Genomic DNA, 20,000 nt, shown 5'->3' on the forward strand with positions numbered 1-20,000 from the left:
TTATACGAGTTTAATAAAATCAGACTTGTTGAGTGTTCATTAAAGAAAGTCAGTAATGCAAAATGGGCATATATCTTCAATGATGTTTGTATTAAATAAATAAATGTGGCATTGTGATTTTTTTAATTATCGTGGTCTAACAATGATTTGTAATAAAAATTGTAACGTTACGTAGTGTTAGGTTGACGTGTATGGAATTGTGCACGTGTGTGAGTGTGCGTGTGTGTGTGTGTGAGTTTTGTTTCGTTCGCCATCTTGATATAAAATAATAACTTCAAATAATTAGCCAAACATTTATTCACGGTCATATATATTGCACCAGTATTTTGTTGATTTAAAATTTATATACAAAGAAACATATCATAAAATCTTCTTGTGATAGTTCTACTTCTTAAGAGAAATAAATTTTCGCAGTAAATCGATCTTCTTCGATCAACACATGTGGGCTGGAAAATGCATGAGTTGCAACAGAGCACATTTAAGACGCCGTACGGGCAGGTACGTATCAATACGCATATCTCGTAACCAGCAGAGTGATCATCCAACACTCATCATCTGAAACTCGCGCTGCAAATCAATGCATCCTTCAAAGAAGTAGTATAGTATAGTTGTAGAAGAGTAAAAGAAGTATACAAATACATATCAACAGTTTAACCACATTTCTCACAGGCTTTTGACTTTCTTTGCATTATTAGCCGGGACATGATAGTCAACCGACAACTCTACGTAAGTTCTTGTGTAAATTATTCTAATTATGTAAAAAATTATTCTCATTACCACTAATTATGTATAACGATGAAAAATCTAGTTTTTACAAATATGTATGAAATTGCAACAAAACTTATTTAACAATCGCAATGTTAATTTGACACTGGCTGAAGATGACGTAATGTGATGCTACGTCAAGATCCATAATAATTACAACCGAACACGAGAACACGCTGAAGAAAACTCATGTACGTCAGTCAAAGTCCATCCAGCCATCCACTCCCTCATTTCATCGCTATTTCGCAACATCGTACAACAACCATTCGTCTCACTCAGTACTTAAACTTTCAAACATAGGCCGCTAAACTCGTACGTGACTGGATGTTGTGCAATAGCATACAATGTTGTAACACACACAGACACACACTACACACACACACACACACACACACACACACACACACACACACACACACGTACATACATTACATACATAATACATATATACAAACGGACACACAAAAATATTACTGAATGTAAAGGATGTACAGTTTCATCTGTGCAAGCGTGAATACACCGATTTGACACACAATCACCTTACGTGATGGTGGCGGTGAGGGACATTCATCTTTGTAAATGCACACCAGGAACGATCATCATATTGAAGTATCGATCAAAAGTCATCATCAGCTCATATAACAAACTAAAAAATATTATAAAATGGAAACGACTTGAATGCTTATAACTTTTGAAGGAAATAATTTGCAAAAAAAACGTCTTTAGAAACTCATTTTAAACAATCAGTATTACAGATTCTATTTTTCAACTTTTCTATTGCACAGAGCTGGATGCATTGCATTCTATTGCTATTTCTATTTTTGCACATACACATTTGATAGTCTTCGAGTTTTGGACAGGCAGTATTCGAACCGGGTTATCGAGCAATACTAACGCGAAACATGGCGTATTTATTATCTGAGCTAACTCGCCAACCTATAAATTTGTAATAGAATTTAACTTCATAATAAAAAAAATTGAGATACTAGTATGAAGGAAAGCGCTTTTCAATATCTCATTCTGAGACTTTATTAGAAAAACCTCAGTTATTATTATTATTATTATGCGGTGTGTTTGCCTGCCTACGAGTCAATCCTTACACTGATAGGCTGCCCTAGTGAAAACTTGACTTCGGTCTTATTGGTGATGACAAAATATTGGTAGTGATATGAAGTTCAAAAATTTTTAATTTTGCCAAAAAAATAATAAATGTTCAATTTTTATTAATGACAACAACTAAAGTTGGATTATTTTTAATTCTGTCAAATTACTTTTTGATTGAATACTGAATGAAGAACCGATGGATAAATGAACGTGGCTTTTGGTTTTTGTCTATTTATTAATTTTTTTAATACAAGTAACCAATCTATCCAACCATCAATCCATCCATTTTTTATCCACCCATTCATCCGCTTTTTATTCACTCATCCATCCATCCATCCATCCATCCATCCATCTATCCATCCATCCATCCATCCATCCATCCATCCATACATCCATTTAATTATCCTCAATTATTAAAAAATAAATAATTAAAGTCGGTTGTGACCATTAAACATTGAAATAATAATTAAATTATTTGATTAATTAATTATAAACGAAAAATTGTTGAACTTCAATTTTAGATAAAAAAAAATTAAAATTTAAAATAAAATGATAAAATTTAATTTTTTTTCAACGTTTTTGTGATAAAACCAGATTTTTATTCTATTTTAACTTTGAATAGAAAAAAAATTTTTTTACTCCAGTTACAAAAAAAGCGACTAGTTAATTTTCAGGTTGTCATCAACAAGCATCGTCACCATCGACACGTCTACACTGCTTCAACAGATTTAAAGTCAGCAGTTTGAGATTTTATTCTTATATACCGCCAGTAAGAAATGGTGAGAGGTGTCTCTTACTTTTACTCCATATCTCACTACTTCAAAAATTTATATTCTGCCATACTCTCCAGAGTCATGAACATCTCTATCTTTTTATTAATACAGTTTCCATACACCATATATACTGCAGTGGGGAACGAGTGGAGTGAAAATATAACGTTGAATGAGTGTAAGAGTAACATCCATTCATACATTTGCTTCGAGTGAAACATCCCATGTGTTGCATTATACATCTTTAGGATTGACTTACATAAGCTACTGTCTGCCTCTTAAGAGCTGTAGACACTTCCCTAGTCATATTTAACGCTCACATCTCTTCCTTCTCTCTCCTACCCATCTCTTTCTTTATCTTTCTCTCTCCTTTTTATTTTTATTTTTTTCATCCTTCTCTTTTGAGGTGTATGTATTTATATACCCACAGATTTCCTCCATATCTCACTATATTTTATATTAATCTAAAGCAAATTGTTTAATATATAATATACATTGAAGGATTTGCGTATAGAGGTTAGTATAGGCTCATCGAAATCTGTCGCCTAGATAGGGGTTTGCGATAGAACGATTGCTTTTTGCTTACGCTATGGGAATTAGCGGTCAACTGTTCTAGGACACCCCCAGTAGCAAAATTACTGACCTAATTTGAACTTTTGCCCCTAACTTTTTTAGTCGACGTTTCGGGTCGCGTTTCCCGAAAAGCGCCGGCCAAAAATGGCGTCCCCAGCCGCATGTGGCAATAAAAGTATCCTACTCATTGGATTAACTGTTGTTGTTTTGTCTTTTGTTTGTTTCACTGATGGATTTGCTAGCCAGAGGAAGAAAATTTTGGACCCAAAAAGTTAGTAATTTTTTTAAATTTGATTTTCAAAAAAATTTTTAAGGCAATAGACTTTTTGTTGTATAAGTTTTTTAACAAACTTTTCCTTCAAGTGAACGCGCTTCTTGCTATCTTACGTTTACTTGTAAAACAAAACTCAATAAAAAATTTGTAGACCGATTTTTAAGTTTATTGAAATTAAATTCTCGCTGTCGTTACTTGCCATTAATACTGAGATCAATTGTATTTTTATTAAATAATCAGTTGGAACTCTTTAACAATTATTAATTTTATAGATTAAAATTCCTATTTTCCTATTCTTTCCGTTTTTTTATGGTCTTCCCACGGACTCCTCTCGCTAATTTGTTTTCCTATCTCTCTGCAAATGTTTTTATATTTAGTCATATAACAATAATTATTGATAATAATGATTTCATTTATCTCATACATTCACATAGAAGTCAACAGCCTGTATTATAGTCACCAACCAAAATCATTTTAACACGTTATTGGTAACTTTATTCCAACAAATCCCAATAGAAACATACGATGTGTTGGAAAAACCTGAACCAGCAAAAGAGGATGAAAATTACGTAACGTATTACGACAACGGAACGTGCGGTCTGCCTTATCATTTTGTAGATGAGAGTTTAGTCGAATACGAAGCAAAAAATGTAATTGGCCTAGGTTAGCGTTTTTATGTGATAAAATTTTTAATACAATTGAGTAATTTTAACTCCGTTTTGAAACATTTAAACTAAATCATTCATTTATTTTATTTTGAACGTCCTTTTTTTTACTAATATCTAACCTCATGCACATATCACAAAACTTTCAACTATACGTTTTCAGATAAAGCTACCAAAGCGATGAAACTCGGTACAAGTTTTGCCGTCATTTGGACCTTCAAGACCACAGAATATTCGACCACCTTGTTCCGAATGTTTGACAATGACCAAAATTTATCTTTCCAGGTGAAATATGAATCTCCGAGGAAAATTGGTGTCTTCTACCGGGAGAAGAAAAAACCAGGGCGTTGGATAACGAATAGCAAGCCCACACCTCTTCCACTCAACAGTGACCAGTAAGCAATGTTGTACGATTAAAAACAACAGGTGCACGATACGCTCATTTCAAAACGTGCACGTTTACATAGAAATGAATGCAGGCTCTCATTAAATGTGCATTTTATAAACAAGCATCCACCTCCATGGAAGCACCTCATTCAAACGTACGCGCCGCCACTGCTTTTTGCCGACTATTTTTGATAAGTGCGGAAGATTTTTTTCAACGAATATGTATACCAATCTTGAAATTACAAAACATGAAGGAAACTTCAGGCACTGTCACAATGGAGTGCTTTTTTTCAATGTAATTTTCAATTCTGGTATATCACACATTGGAATAAAACGTCAGGTATTCTAAGGAAAGATTTTTCCTATCTGTGGGTTTTGGGGCGATAGTTTTTCAGTTGATTCAGGTTGATTGTAAATCTAAATTGTAAAAGACATGCAATTTTATTTAAATGTGTCAGCTATGTTTATAACTATTTTAGAGTCATTTTGCTAACTGCAATGAGTTGGCTCTATGCTTCTTTTATTTACTTTAATATTCTTTTTTCATTTGCTAAGATATATATATATATATATATATATATATATATATATATATATATATATTCACTTTGGACATATATATATATATATATATATATATATATATATATTATATATAGTGCTTGTGTGTGTGTGTGAGTGTGTGTGTGTTGTGTATTATTTACGTAATTAAATAAATTTCCAAACAGCTTCCACACGGCCATGGTTGTTTTCAACAATGGCGACGTATCCTTCCACGTGAACTGCTCTCTCGTTGACGAAGTGAAAATCAAGAAAGGGTACAAAGCCAATCAGCTGGACATCGGCTCAAGCTCATTGTACCAGTTCGGAGGGACTTTATCAGTGGAGACAGGAGAGAGATATGATACGTTGAACGTGAGTTGTTGCAAATCATACCATCTTAAATCTCATGCCTTTTAAGTTCTAATAACTAATCAATGATTAAGCGATTATAAGTAGAGAATCTTAAACAGTAATATACAATCAATGATTATTTCTTATTTTTGTCTATTTTATATATATATATATATATATATATATATATATATCTATATATATTTCAGTTGATACTGGTTAATCGGACCATCATTTTATTACGAGCAAATAATCGAAATCGGATTGAAATCATATTATTCAAGCTTATTTTGGCAATTTAAACTCTTAAATTCAAACCGAGTCGTTCAAGTTCCAATGTGGTCCGATTAACCGATTAACGGTTTCAAATTATAAACGACGGAACTAATAAATAAAATGGTGATATAATGAGAAAAATTGTACTAGGGTGAACTGGAGGAGTTCTTCATCTACAACGACGACGATGCAGACAAGCTCCACAAATACTGTGTTGAAAGATGTGTTGGTTTGTCGTTTATGTTTTTTTTGGTGATATTAATTTATTTTCCAATTTGTATCATAATTAAATGTTTTAATTTTTTAAATTTTTTTAATTATATCAACATGAAATGAACAACATTTTTCTAATTATTTCAATTGTTAATCGATTTTGATAAATTATTATTTAAAATTTTTAACTTTGATTTTTTTTTAAATTTTCAATTATTCACCCACTGGCTTAGCAATTTTTCTCAAATAATTTATTGCTAGACAAACTTGTATTTATGCTTCCCACAGAAGTAAAAAAAATAGACTAAAAGAGATTCTAATTTTCAGAAGAACACCTTCAGCTAACGCAATTAACACACATTAATTTTTGGCTCGCAAACAGTTAAACCTCCACAAAAACTTGCCCTTCAGCGCAACTCATCCCATTTACCGTGTTAATTGTTAATAGGTTGTTGTCTATATTTCAACAGGAATCCAAATAACGGAGGAGACAACAACAAAAGCTCCAATAACGACAAGAAAACCAAAACCTCCCAAAACAACAACAACTACAACAACGACTACCACAACTACCACAACTACCACAACTACTACAACTACTACAACTACCACAACTACCACTACTACTACAACTACAACCACTACTACAACTCCGACGACAACAACTACTACAACTACCACCACTAAAAGAACGACAACTACTACAACGACAACCACCACAACTACTACAACCACCACAACAAAAAAACCAACTACAACCACCACAACACGTCCACCTGCTACATCACCAAGGGAACCAGTATATGTCTGTTCCTTTCCTCTCTTAATTTTTTTTTTCATTTTATTTCCATAAATACATCGTTGGTTTGGTTTTTTGGGTTATCGTTTATTTTCGCACATTTTTAAAATTGCTATTTTGTCTTTGTCTTAGTTTCTGTTTACCATTTACTGTTTTATGAGACATTCTATAGACCCATCTCTACATCTTTCAAGTCATCTCATCTATTTCTATTCAGACGGATTTTTAATAAATCAGAATCACCTCTCAAAAACATCGTCACTATCATCATCATCCTAACGACCACGAATCTCGCAATCATTATCATCATCCTATTCATCATCATCATCATCACCCTAATCATCATCACCATCACATTAATGATTAGTACCATCATTACCACTACCACTAGGTAGTTGAACACGGGCCCCAAGGACCGCCTGGACCCAAAGGGGAAACGGTTAGATCTGCTGCTTCTGCTGCTGCTGCTGATGATGATGACGACGACGATGATGATGATGGTGATGAAATCGTTGTTTTTGTTGATGATCTGATGACGATGATTACGATGATGTAGTTTTTGTTGTTGTCGTTTCGTTAATGTTATTATTGTCAGAATTTAATTTTTTTTCATTCTACACATTAAAATATCAGCAAGCATATTTTGAAATTTTTTTTATTGCTAGGGATATCCAGGTAGAGATGGCTTTCCCGGATCCATCGGACTTCCAGGTCCTTCCGGTCATGTCGTCATCATTCCCGTTAGTCACTTTTTCGTAGTGTAATAATGCTGCTGCTGCTGATGATGATGTAAATGGTGATGGTGGTGATGACGATGATGATGCTGATGTGAATAGTGATGATGATGATGAGGATGATGATGAGGATGATGATGATGATGATGATGAGGATGATGATGAGGATGATGATGAGGATGATGATGATGATGAGGATGATGATGAGGATGATGATGAGGATGATGATGATGAGGATGATGATGAGGATGATGATGAGGATGATGATGATGATGTGAATAGTGATGATGATGATGATGAGGATGAGGATGATGAGGATGATGATGAGGATGATGATGATGATGATGAGGATGAGGATGATGAGGATGATGATGAGGATGATGATGATGTGAATGGTGATGGTGGTGATGCTGATTATGAAGATGAAAATGGGTTTAACATGACTTAGGGTTTATGGAGTTTGCAATTCATGCTAAAACAAACAAACTTTAAAAAGACCAAAAGAGACAATTCTAATGTTGGAGGTCAAACAGTTAAGGAGAGGTCGGTGATAGTATCAAAGCAAGAATTGGGAGCCGACAAACTGATCCATCATCATACTTTATAGTTCATTTGTAACATTATTGCAAAGAACCACGGAAAAGTGGAAAGATGATTGTCGAGATTGGTATTGGATGCAAAGTTTTAAACGAATCCGGGTTTGTTGTTGATTTCGATCTGCTATCATCCAATACAGACGGTTCACAGTAGCATGCAGCGTTGGTAATGGTTGTGGATTGTACTTCGACAAAAAACGAAAATGGTTGTTTCTAGAAAAGAAACACAATATTTCAACGATCTTTAAAGATCTAAAAGAGATATGTAAATGTCGTGAATGTGATGGTGTGGTAGTGTATAGAGTAATGAAATATATTATAATTAGTTGTTTAATTATTCTCATAATTATCACAATATTTGCATATTATAATTAGCTAGCCTTGAGAGATAGTGCGAAGGGACCGTCCTACGAACTTGAAACTCTCAAAAGCAGGATTGATAATCACATGGTTTGTTGTTGTTGTTGCAGCTGTAGTTGTTGTTGTTGCAGCTGTAGTTGTTGTTGTTGCAGCTGTTGTTGTTGCAGCTGCTGTTGTTGTTTTTGTTGTTGCAGCTGCTGCTGTTGTTGTCTTTATATAGTGTCGTAGAACGTGTTAGTTTTATCTCTTGAGATTTTAATGAAACCGGCTTTTCCATGGTTATTCAGATATCATCATAAATAGACTTTGAAAAGCGTGATACGTAGGTGTGGATTGGTTGTTTACGGAAAGTTTAGATATCCGTGCTTTCGAACCAGGTCTCTGCGCCTCAGCGTTGATTTACATCACTTACAAGTGTGAAAGACATCTTGCAATAAATTTTTACAATTTCAACCGGACACATTTTTTTGGAACTTCAATTGGAGATCTCGATTGAATTGTTAAACTCTTCAATCAACTTTTTATTCAAATAATTTACCACATAATTAATTAATTGTCCTAATTAAATATTTTAATGACTAAAGAAGAAGTGCATTCATAAGTTGATCACATTATAATATTTCACAGTTAGCTCTGAACGGAGCTCCAGGAGGGCAGGGATTCACGGGATTGCCCGGACAGCCTGTGAGTAGCCCTAATTAGCATTAATTAACATTAATTAACATTAACATTAATTAACATTGAATCAAAATATATTTAAATGACATTAAATTGGAATTCATTCATCTAGATCCATTAAATGCCGCGATATATTTAATTATTTCTATTTATTTGTTGGAATTTTTTTTCCGTAACTGAGTAACAAAAATTTCTTCACGTGATTCAGGGTGACCAGGGACTGCCAGGCACAAGGGGGGAGATTGGAGAGCAGGGAGAACAAGTGAGATGATGATGGTGACGACGACGGCGATGATGACGACGACGATGTTAAAAACAGTGTTAATGATGGATGACGACGATGTGTTGATGATGATGACGATGATAAAACTAATCGTAAAAAATTGTGCCTAATCTTAGTTACTCACATCATCACGGTTTCATTCATCATTGTTATTGTTGTTGTTATCATTATTGATATATTGACAACTATCCATTTATATAACCACTAACTTCATCATCTTCATCTTCGTCATCCTCATCATCATCATCACCACCAACATCATCGTCATCATCATCATCATCATCATCATCATCATCATCATCATCATAGGGACCATCAGGCCCACGTGGGTCCCCTGGAATTCCCGGGCCATCTGGAAAAACTGTTTGTTCACTTTCACTTTCGTTTTTATTATTATTTGTTGTGGTTGTTATTATTAAAATTATCATTATTATTATCATTATTATTACCTTGAAAATTCTTTTGAAATTCAGTATTGAATTTATGATGCAGATGAACTTGGCGCGTTGTTAATAGTGCATGCAACAATCTGTTTAACAATAATTTTTAATTATCTAATTAATTAATTAACTAACTAACTAATTAATTAATGTTACTTGATGATGTCCAGGGAGCTATTGGAAACACTGGCGAAAGAGGAGCGCCCGGAGTTCAGGGACTGCCTGTGAGTGATGATAATGATGATGAAGAGGAAAAAGAAGATGATGATGATGTTGATGATGATGTTGATAATGATAATGATAGTAGTGGGGGTGATAGAAATAAGATGATGGTGATGATGTTGATGATGATAATGATGATGATGGTGGTGATAGAAATGAGATGATGGTGATGATGATGGTGATGTCGATTATGGTGACAATGCGTGTGGTGGTTACTACGGTGGGGCCCTAAGATTTATTACCACGTGATTCTAGGGTGACGCCGGATTTGTGGGACCGCAGGGGTTGTGCGGTGTCAAGGGACAGAGGGTGAGTTGTTTTTTTTTAATTATTTTACTTTCATTGAAGATGAATTTTAAGATTAAAGAATAAAATCCTCTCATCGATGATAATAATATTCCTCGTATAATAACCTGTTGGCTCAATGGTTAAAGTCACCTGGTCCTGCTATTGCATTGACCTGGATCGAATGCAAGCGCATTCCCGCCTACCATATGTAGTAATCATTGTGGTGGATGGTTATTTTATATCTCTGACGCAACGGAAATAAGAATGAATGAATTTTAACCTTTCATAATAAAAATAATAATAAAAATATTAAAAATAATAATAATAATAGGGTGCCCAAGGACCAGTTGGTCAAACTGGACAAGTTGGAAAAGACGGAGAAATTGTTAGCCAGTAAAATTTGTTCAAATTATTTTCAATTAATTAATATATTTATTATTAATTGTAAATAGTTAATTATTTATTTCAAACAAAATCAATTTATGCGCGTATTAATTTTAAATTATTTAATTTAAATAAATTTTTAAAATTATTTTCCTCTCCATATTTTCACTGCAGGGACACGCTGGGCCACAAGGACCACCCGGACCTCCTGGAGAGCATGTCAGTGATGATGATGATGACGATGATGATGATGATGACGATGATGGCGATATTGTTGATGTTAACGATGAGGAAGATGATGATGATGAAGATGATGATACTGAGTCTGATGATAAGATTGAAGAGGAAGATGATGATGAGAATAGTGATGATGCTGTTGATGACGATGATAAGATGGAGGACAATGATGAAGATGAGGAAAATGAAGATTGTAATGATGAGGAAGATGACGATGATGCTGATGATGATGTTTTAAGGTTTTGATGATGATGGTGGTGATGATAACCTCGATTGTGATAATCATTAATGATGATATAATATTATAGACAGCTAAATGGTATTTTATGTTAATGATAGTGAAATATATTTTCCAGTTTCATCCATACCTGCTTTCATATTCAATATCGCTACCATCATCATCACTCTCGTCATCATCGTAATCATTATCATCAATAACATCGTTATCATCATTATTATCATCGTAACAGTACATTATCATCATAATCGTCGTCGTCATCATCATCATCATCATTTTGATGTATCCAGGGTCCAAGAGGTTACATTGGGAGCGCTGGTCCACCCGGAATTCCAGGACTTCCTGTAAGTAATGATGATGATGGTAATGGTGATGATGATGATGATGATGGTGATAATGATGATAGTGATGATGAAAATGATGGTGCCAATGATGAAGGTGATGACGGTGTTTAAAATAGTTGATGATGATTTTAATGATAAAAAGAAATGAGAAAGAGGATGTTGATAATGATGACCGTGAAGAAGATGATGATGATGGTGATGATGATGATTGAGATGATGATGGTGATTTATTTGGTTGCAATAGGGAGTGCCCGGATCTGAGGGACCCGCTGGACAGAAAGGAAGTGCTGTAAGTCCATTGGTCTAAATGATGATGATGATGATGGTGATGATGATGATAATGATGATTGTGATAATGATGGTTATGATAAAGGTGATGGTGCTGCTGCTGATGATGATGATGGTGGTGATGATGATGGTGGTGGTGGTGATGGTGATGATGATTGTGAAAATGATGAATGCAATGATGATTGTGATGATGATGGATTTGGTGATGATAATGTTTGTGGTGGCACCAGGTAAAAAGATTTTACTAGCTTATTAAAAATTATCATTCATCGTTCCCAAATATTTTCATCATTATCATCAAAATTATCATCATCACTACTCCCAATCACCACCACCACCACCATCCTCACAATCATCTCCAGGGACCCATTGGATTGCCCGGAAAAGCAGGATCTATCGGATCGCCAGGAGCAGTAGTAAGTTTTCTTTTGTAGCAGACCGACAATCAACGAATTATCGATCGATCATTTTCGACATTTAAAAATGTAACCGTTCGTCATTCACCGACTGAATTTGTATTCAAACAATGAGGAGATTAAACAAGGTAGCCAAATTATCACGTGTAGGGATCTCCAGGATCGCCAGGTCCCAACGGATTGACGGGACCTCAAGGAGCCGTTGGAAAGCCAGGAAAGCCTGGAATGCCAGGAATCGAAGGACCGCAGGTGATCTTTCACGGCAATCCGATGAATTACATAATTAATTATAATAATTAAATCTAATAATTATTTTAACTCGATTCATTCATTTTTTACTTGAACGAATCAGGGGCTGGATGGCATGCAGGGACCAGCCGGGGAGAAGGGAGAGACAGGCCCAGCAGGAATGATTGGCGCTCCGGGATTTGCCGGTGCCCCAGGAGCCAAAGGAGATATTGGTCAGAGAGGACCCAGAGGAAACACCGGCGAACAGGTGGCTCGATGAACTAGTTTGATTAATTCAGCCCCAATTTTAATAAACTCCCAAAATCAACAGATGGTTGATTTGATAATTTTTTATAAATCTACCGATCTGATTCAAAATAAGCAAATCTGATTTAAAAACAACCATTTAATCAAACCTTAACCGCAAAACTTTTCAACAACCCCGTGAACCAGGGTTATCCAGGAGTAGATGGGATACGAGGAGAGACTGGGCGACCAGGTGAGAAGGGGGAGAAGGGAGACAGGGGAGTGCCCGGAGACCAAGGTCCCAGCGGACCAAAGGTTGGTTTTATCGGATTAATATTAATTCTCTGTTAATTTTGTTGGCCGTTTGGTTGTGAATGAAATTTTTATAAAGCCTACAATTTCTAAATACGCTGGCATCCACAATCAACTTTTTGTTGACGTTTCATTTGTCAGTAATCTGCTGAGTAAATTAAAATTTTCTGTAGAGTTTTAAAGAGCGATATTGTTTTAATTTGAAATTTTTTAATTTATTTCAATTTTCAACCGTTATTTTTTAGTTGAACATCATGTTGAAAAGTAATAATATTGAAAAGTAATAATGTTGAAAAGTAATAATGTTGAAAAGTAATAGTGTTGAAGAGTAACAATGTTGAAAAGTAATGATGTTGAAAATTAATAATATTGAAAATTCACTCAGGGAGCCATCGGAGGACGTGGCAAGCCCGGTTTGCTTGGCGCCAGAGGAGAGAAGGTAGTGTTGTTGTAGTTGTCCATTGATATTGCTGTTGTTTCGTTGTGATTGTTGTTTTTTACTCTTATTGCTGTTTAGTCATAGGTGATGTGTTGTTTTTGCTATTTTGTTGCTGCTGCAAGGGGTATAGACACCAGAGGTTCCAAATATTTTTAACCAGGGTCTCATGAAGTAAAAGGAACCCCAAAGTATAAGAAATGATTTGTTGACTTTATTGGTCACGCCGTTTATGATGAAAAAAAATTTAATTTTGCTTCAAAATTGTTAACTAACCTTTTGAACCGTAATGACAGGGTCACCAAGGTGAGGCCGGTTTTCCCGGGGTGCCTGGAGCCCCTGGAGAGAAGGTAGGTACTCTTTTTTTCTTTTTTCATTATAAAATTTTATCAGTCTAGTCCACGCATTATTCAAATAAAGATTCGTTATTGTCGTCGTTTTCAAATTAATCCGTTTGTTTTAAATCATTCAATCGTTTAAGCATTATTTCAATTCATTCATTAATTCATCTGCCACAATCAACCTGGCTTTTTGTGAGTCTGTCGTAGTGGTATATTCGTTCAAACTTGGCATTCAACTGTTCAAGTTTTGGTTTATTGATTTGTTGGCTCATTAACTCATTCGTTTGTTCGTTCGTTTGTTTGTGCTCATTCATTCGTTCGCTTATTCAATAAATAACTCGTTCTGTCGTTATTCTTATGAAACGATAAACGAAAATTATTTAATTAATTATGTTCAATTAACGTTTAACTAATTAACGTTTAATTAACTTTTATCTAACGTTTAACTAGGGCAACCGAGGCAACCAGGGAGATTTTGGAAAAGAAGGAGCCAAAGGAAACAGAGTAAGTGCCCTGAGTAATTAAAACAAAATTGTTTATTATTATTTAAATTATAATAATAATATTTATAATAATGTCAATACTTATTAAAAATATTGTGTTTCTTTTTTCAGTTATACACATTGATTATGAATTTTTATTGCTAGAACACTGCAGGTTGTTTAATGTTATTTATTTAGGGTCCAGTCGGTCAAGCAGGAGAACGTGGACTTCTCGGACCACAGGTACGTTTGTCTGTCTGTCCGTCTGTCTGTTCGTATGTTTGTTCGTACGATAGTTCGCGTGTGTTTAACATATCAATTTAACATCTATCATATTCCTCACATTATCATCATCATCGTCGTCATTATCATCTTCATCGTCATCATCATCTTCATCGTCATCATCATCGTCATCAACATCCTCGTCATCATCTATACCATCATCATCCTCATCGTCATTATAACAATCAGGGAGCTAGAGGACCACGAGGCAAGGCAGGACCGACAGGCAACCCAGGACCCAAAGGGGACATTGGCCCTCAAGGTCTGCAGGGGCCTCAAGGAGAGCAAGGAACTCAGGGACCACAGGGACCCGTCGGTTTCCAAGGACCTCAGGGACCAACCGTGAGTTACAATAATAGCGATGACATGATTGTTATGATGATGAAAACGACGATGGTGATGATGACGACGACAATGATGTTGACCACAAGGATGACGATGATGATGATGACCACGATGATGATGGTGATGATGATGATGAAATTTGTGGTGATCATTATAAGATCAATAAGAGCGTTTCCGCGATCAATATGATGATGACAATGTAGAGGCTGAATAATAACAGCGTTTTTTAAAGATTTTGCGAGTATGTTAGACTTAGATTAAATGGATTTTTATTCTAAAATGTGCTGATGTGTCTTTAAATTTGCTCACAATACACACCACAACTCACCACCACAACCCACCACACCACGACAGGGTCCCCAAGGAAAGGATGGGGCTGCCGGATTCCCCGGAGAACGTGGAGAAGCAGTCAGTAACTATTTCTATTTTGTGTCGCGATTTTGTGTAGTGTTGATTTATAATGTTAATGTCGTTTATGGATTGTAATTGTAATGCTATGCTTCCGTAACCTTTATAATTACATATATAAATCTTATAAATCTCATTAACATAAAAATCACGATAACATTAATTGACCTAATTAGATACATCTAACTTAATTACGTAATTGAATGACCTATTTACAAAGCAACCGACCCATTATATAACAAGATGACCCAGTTACATGATTACGTGACCCAATTAGATAATTAACTGACTCACGTCATCACGTTACCCCATCAGGGTATTCCAGGTGCTCCAGGTCAAGTTGGTCCAGTCGGACAAGTCGGACAACCCGTGAGTTACTGTTGTTGATAATGATGACGATGATGAAGATGACGATGATGTTGATGTTAATGATGTGCGATATAATGATGATGATAAGGATGATGAGGAGGATGATGATGATGATGACAACGACCATTATCATCATCAAAATCATCATGGTAATCACTATCACCATCACGAAAGCCATCGTTATCATCACCATAATCATCACCATCATTATCAAAATGAAATAATCATCATCATCGTTACTGTAATCATCATCACCATCGCAGGGACCCCCAGGAGAGCATGGACTTCTGGGAGAGAGGGGACAGCAGGGATATCCCGTTAGTTCATTTATTATTTTTTGTATTATTATTATTATTATATTTGTTGTTATCAATCCTGATATCTACGCTTTACCAACGCTTGTTATTATCTTCCGAATCTAAATTCATATTCTACCTGAATTAAATTAAATGAAATAAAAATTAAATGAAATAAAATATAAATTAAATTAAATATAAATGAAATAAAATATAAATGAAATGAAATATAAATGAAATAAAATATAAGTTAAATATAAATTAAATAAAATATGGATTAAATAAAATTTAAATTAAATAAAATATAAATTAAATTAAATATAAATTAAATAAAATATAATTCAGGGTCCAGCTGGTGTGAGGGGAAGTCCAGGAGAGACAGGAAAGGAAGGACCAGCTGTTAGTGGGCGGAGTTTAATGTGGTGGTGATGATGATAATTATGACGGTGATGATGATGATGATGATTATGATGATGGTGATGATGAAGAGGAGGAGTATAATGATGATGATAAGAAAGATAATGATGATGATGATGATGGTGATGATGATTATGATGATGGTGATGATGAAGAGAAGGAGGATAATGATGATGATAAGGAGGATAATGATGAAGATAAGGAGGATAATGATGATGATAATAAGGAGGATAATGAGGATGATAACTCATCAACTTACCAACCAACCCCCGACAAACCAACTCATCAACTGACCAACAAACCAACCAACCAATTAACCACCAGGGCCCAGCAGGACTTCTTGGTTTGCCGGGATCACCCGGTCAGGCAGGTCCAAGAGGATTCCCAGGAAAGAGAGGACTGCCAGGACTCCAGGTACACACATACGCGCGCGCACAACTGCACAACTTTTCACGCACATATACAAATATCTACTCGCACACAAACGCACACACATAGGTAAAGAGGTACATGCAAATAAATCGTGTATCCTATCGAAATATGCACTTTATTAAAATTGAAACAGAGATGCAACAGTTTGAAACAAGCAAGCTGATAATGCACATAGGTGACGATACGTGGAATATGAATTCAATAATCATTGCAATACATACATCCACAAGTATTCATGCACGTACCTTTGTCTCCAACACACACACGCGACACACACACAGGGAACAACAGGATTGATAGGAGAACCAGGACAGTTCGGCCATCCAGGTCGCCAGGGAGAGAAGGGGGCATGGGGTGTTCCAGGAGAGGCCGGCCCGCAAGGAGCTCCCGTTAGAATTCTAAATTGATCTTATTAGTTAAAATATTGTTACAGACGTGAAGGCAAGATAAGAATTGGTAATTAGAAATTAAAGGGAAGCGCTTGATAATTTAATTAAGAGGCGGAGCCAATGAAAACGGTTGTAAAAGTCATGTGATGCACTTACTAGCAAAAAGGCGTGAACGATTGGAAAGTCACGTGACGCGGCATCACAAACTATATAAGGAGGGAAAGGAACGAAAAAGAGGAAATAGAAAGAGAGAAAAGAGAAGAGAGATTAGAGAGAGAAGTGCACGAATTAACAAGGAACGACGATAATTAGGAAGAAGTCAGAAGAAGTTTCAGGCGGTCCTATTATCGCAGAGATATTTTGTGTGCGTACTGCAAACAAATTAGCGATAACGCCCAAGGAGAAGTTTGTCTCGAAGAATTCTACACGCGGTCTGCGAGTGAATTACGATAATCTTCCGAGAAGTGGATACTTAGGATTTACGGTCAAGAAACATCTGACGAGAAAAGCTTAATTATTGACAATTAGTTTTATCCTGTGATTTAACTGTTGATTAGTTATTGTTTTGTATTCTAACGATTTTAACGGTCGAACGAACGAGTGATCGATTACGGCAATTGCCAGCTCTGTTTTCTTTCTAATAAAGTCATCTAAAATAAGTCTGTTTAGAAATCAAGAATCCGCGTAAAGAAAAATAACCATACCCTACAAGTTCAAGGGGTCGGTTATAACAATATTTTGAAAGCTCGATCGAAATTGTTATCAACAACATCAATAACTACGATGACCTGTTGATACAATGGCACTTCTTACAAAGTCTAAACAGTGTCCAGTTTAATGATAGAAAAAATTAATAAAATTTGAACATTAAACTAAAAAAATTGTAAAAATTTAAATTACCCAAATGGATAGAGCAATCTAAAAAAAAAACAATGTTTGATAATTTTGAAATGGACAGGGCAGACCGGGCCAGCCAGGACCGTACGGGCCAGCCGGAGGGAAGGGAGACACTGTGAGTTTGTGATGTTGTGTGCGCTGCTGTGTGCTGTTGTATGAGTTGTCTTGTGTGTGTTGTCTTGTGTGTGTTGTGTGTTTTACTCGATTTGTGTTCATGGACTCTGGGAGTGTTTTGTTGTTTCTGCATTTGTGATTTGTTTGTTGTTGTGCAAGCTGTTTTATGGTGCTGTTGTGCTATAAGTTATTATATTCAATTATGATTTTAATAATATGGACAGGGCGAGCCAGGACCCACCGGCAATCCAGGTAAAGATGGAGAAGTTGGCCTACCCGTGAGTAATCATTTTGTATCCTGTTGTCTGTTTTGTATCATATTTACCTGGTCGGCGAGTTAGCTCAGTCGATAAAAGCGTCACGTCTTGCGCTTTTATTTTGCGATGACCTGCTTCGAATACTGTCTATCAAATACTGAATGACTATCATAGACCATGGGTGTATGAGGTGATGCTTGTGCGTGCCTACGTGATGTGTGCGTGCGACAGTAGTGAAGACATCGTAGCGTGTGAGCAGCGTTTTTCTAAGCTGCATAATAAAACAAAGCAGCAACCCAACAACAACCAAACCATCAACCCAACAACAACCAAACCATCAACACAATAACAACCAACCACCAATAACCAACCAATCATCCACAGGGAGCTGAGGGAGCACCAGGACCCGTCGGAAGACCTGGAGTCATCGGAGAAAAAGTTATTTGATTGATGAATTCATTAATTCATTTTTCCTTTCATTCATTCTCTTTTCCAAGTGTTTATTAGTTCATTAGATCATTTATTCATTTATTTATTCGTTCATTCATGTTTAATAAACTTTCTTAACATTACTTTTTTCATAAGAAATACTTTTATTTATGATTTGAATATTATTTTTATAACAATTAATAAAATAAATAAATAATTTAATTAATTAATTAATTTTTTGACTGCAGGGTGATGTTGGCAAACATGGAATGAAAGGAGAGAAGGGAGACGCCGGTGAATATGTGAGCCGTCATTTATCATAATTTATTCGTTTATTTGCATATAATTAGCATCTCGATTCAGTGCAGTTTCTAAATTTTATTCTGATAAACATCCAAATCTTTTCCAATAAAATTAATAAAATCAAATCCAATAAAATCTTATTAATAATATTTTGAAATCTAATCGATTAATTAAATAATTTATTCAATTCAATCTTTACAATTTTGTGCCTGCATCTAATTAACAATTTATTATTTAAATTCGCCCACTATTTTTGAATATTTCATGTTAATATTCAGGGCCCGCCAGGCTTCCCAGGTGCCCCCGGAGTACCAGGCCCCCATGGACCTGATGGACCTCAGGGAGACCAGGGCGAGAGGGGGATCCCCGGTATTGCCGGTATCAAGGTTAGGGGGATTATATTCCGAGTTTCAATTTCCTAGTACCATTTTCTGTAGTACCTTTTTTACAGTTATCGTCAATTTTAAAATTGCGGTTCAGGATCAAAAACACTATTTATTTTACTCACCCACTCTTTCACTCCCCATCTTTCGCATCATCATCCCCACCATCATCATTACAATCATCATCATCACCAGGGTAACGAGGGACCACGTGGATTCAGGGGACCAGCGGGTCTTCCTGGAGTTCAGGGCCCACCAGGTGCGCCAGGAAGCAAAGGAGATCCAGGAGAGACAGGACCTGCTGTTCGTTCTTCTTTTTAATGCTTTTTTTTTATTTTTTCCAACAAAAATTTTGATATATGAAACTGCTTTTTACTAATTTGCATACAAATTACATTTTAAAACT

At 35.6% G+C, this 20,000-nt stretch overlaps 1 protein-coding gene across 1 annotated transcript in view; it reads left to right on the forward strand.

Annotated features, from left to right (window-relative positions):
• Nucleotides 1-3,356: 3,356 nt before the first annotated feature.
• HELRODRAFT_191307 (hypothetical protein) overlaps nucleotides 3,357-20,000 on the forward strand; it is a gene marked incomplete at its 5' end in the record, with an annotated part of 25,820 nt that continues 9,176 nt past the window's right edge. Inside the window, 37 exons of the mRNA XM_009017873.1 lie at nucleotides 3,357-3,483; nucleotides 4,003-4,149; nucleotides 4,315-4,546; nucleotides 5,267-5,453; nucleotides 7,112-7,159; nucleotides 7,386-7,460; nucleotides 8,426-8,500; nucleotides 9,038-9,094; nucleotides 9,297-9,350; nucleotides 9,681-9,734; nucleotides 9,982-10,035; nucleotides 10,289-10,342; nucleotides 10,653-10,706; nucleotides 10,880-10,924; nucleotides 11,471-11,524; nucleotides 11,769-11,813; nucleotides 12,175-12,228; nucleotides 12,379-12,477; nucleotides 12,581-12,724; nucleotides 12,910-13,017; nucleotides 13,400-13,453; nucleotides 13,747-13,800; nucleotides 14,242-14,295; nucleotides 14,472-14,516; nucleotides 14,745-14,897; nucleotides 15,255-15,308; nucleotides 15,624-15,677; nucleotides 15,941-15,994; nucleotides 16,319-16,372; nucleotides 16,715-16,804; nucleotides 17,104-17,211; nucleotides 18,170-18,223; nucleotides 18,447-18,500; nucleotides 18,864-18,917; nucleotides 19,157-19,210; nucleotides 19,490-19,597; nucleotides 19,790-19,897. Of these exons, the coding sequence (XP_009016121.1) occupies nucleotides 3,357-3,483; nucleotides 4,003-4,149; nucleotides 4,315-4,546; nucleotides 5,267-5,453; nucleotides 7,112-7,159; nucleotides 7,386-7,460; nucleotides 8,426-8,500; nucleotides 9,038-9,094; nucleotides 9,297-9,350; nucleotides 9,681-9,734; nucleotides 9,982-10,035; nucleotides 10,289-10,342; nucleotides 10,653-10,706; nucleotides 10,880-10,924; nucleotides 11,471-11,524; nucleotides 11,769-11,813; nucleotides 12,175-12,228; nucleotides 12,379-12,477; nucleotides 12,581-12,724; nucleotides 12,910-13,017; nucleotides 13,400-13,453; nucleotides 13,747-13,800; nucleotides 14,242-14,295; nucleotides 14,472-14,516; nucleotides 14,745-14,897; nucleotides 15,255-15,308; nucleotides 15,624-15,677; nucleotides 15,941-15,994; nucleotides 16,319-16,372; nucleotides 16,715-16,804; nucleotides 17,104-17,211; nucleotides 18,170-18,223; nucleotides 18,447-18,500; nucleotides 18,864-18,917; nucleotides 19,157-19,210; nucleotides 19,490-19,597; nucleotides 19,790-19,897 (2,973 nt within the window). The remainder of the gene's footprint in view (nucleotides 3,484-4,002; nucleotides 4,150-4,314; nucleotides 4,547-5,266; nucleotides 5,454-7,111; nucleotides 7,160-7,385; nucleotides 7,461-8,425; nucleotides 8,501-9,037; nucleotides 9,095-9,296; nucleotides 9,351-9,680; nucleotides 9,735-9,981; nucleotides 10,036-10,288; nucleotides 10,343-10,652; nucleotides 10,707-10,879; nucleotides 10,925-11,470; nucleotides 11,525-11,768; nucleotides 11,814-12,174; nucleotides 12,229-12,378; nucleotides 12,478-12,580; nucleotides 12,725-12,909; nucleotides 13,018-13,399; nucleotides 13,454-13,746; nucleotides 13,801-14,241; nucleotides 14,296-14,471; nucleotides 14,517-14,744; nucleotides 14,898-15,254; nucleotides 15,309-15,623; nucleotides 15,678-15,940; nucleotides 15,995-16,318; nucleotides 16,373-16,714; nucleotides 16,805-17,103; nucleotides 17,212-18,169; nucleotides 18,224-18,446; nucleotides 18,501-18,863; nucleotides 18,918-19,156; nucleotides 19,211-19,489; nucleotides 19,598-19,789; nucleotides 19,898-20,000) is intronic.

The sequence above is a fragment of the Helobdella robusta genome (genome assembly GCF_000326865.2).
Source record: "Helobdella robusta unplaced genomic scaffold HELROscaffold_20, whole genome shotgun sequence".
Lineage (NCBI taxonomy): Eukaryota > Metazoa > Annelida > Clitellata > Rhynchobdellida > Glossiphoniidae > Helobdella > Helobdella robusta.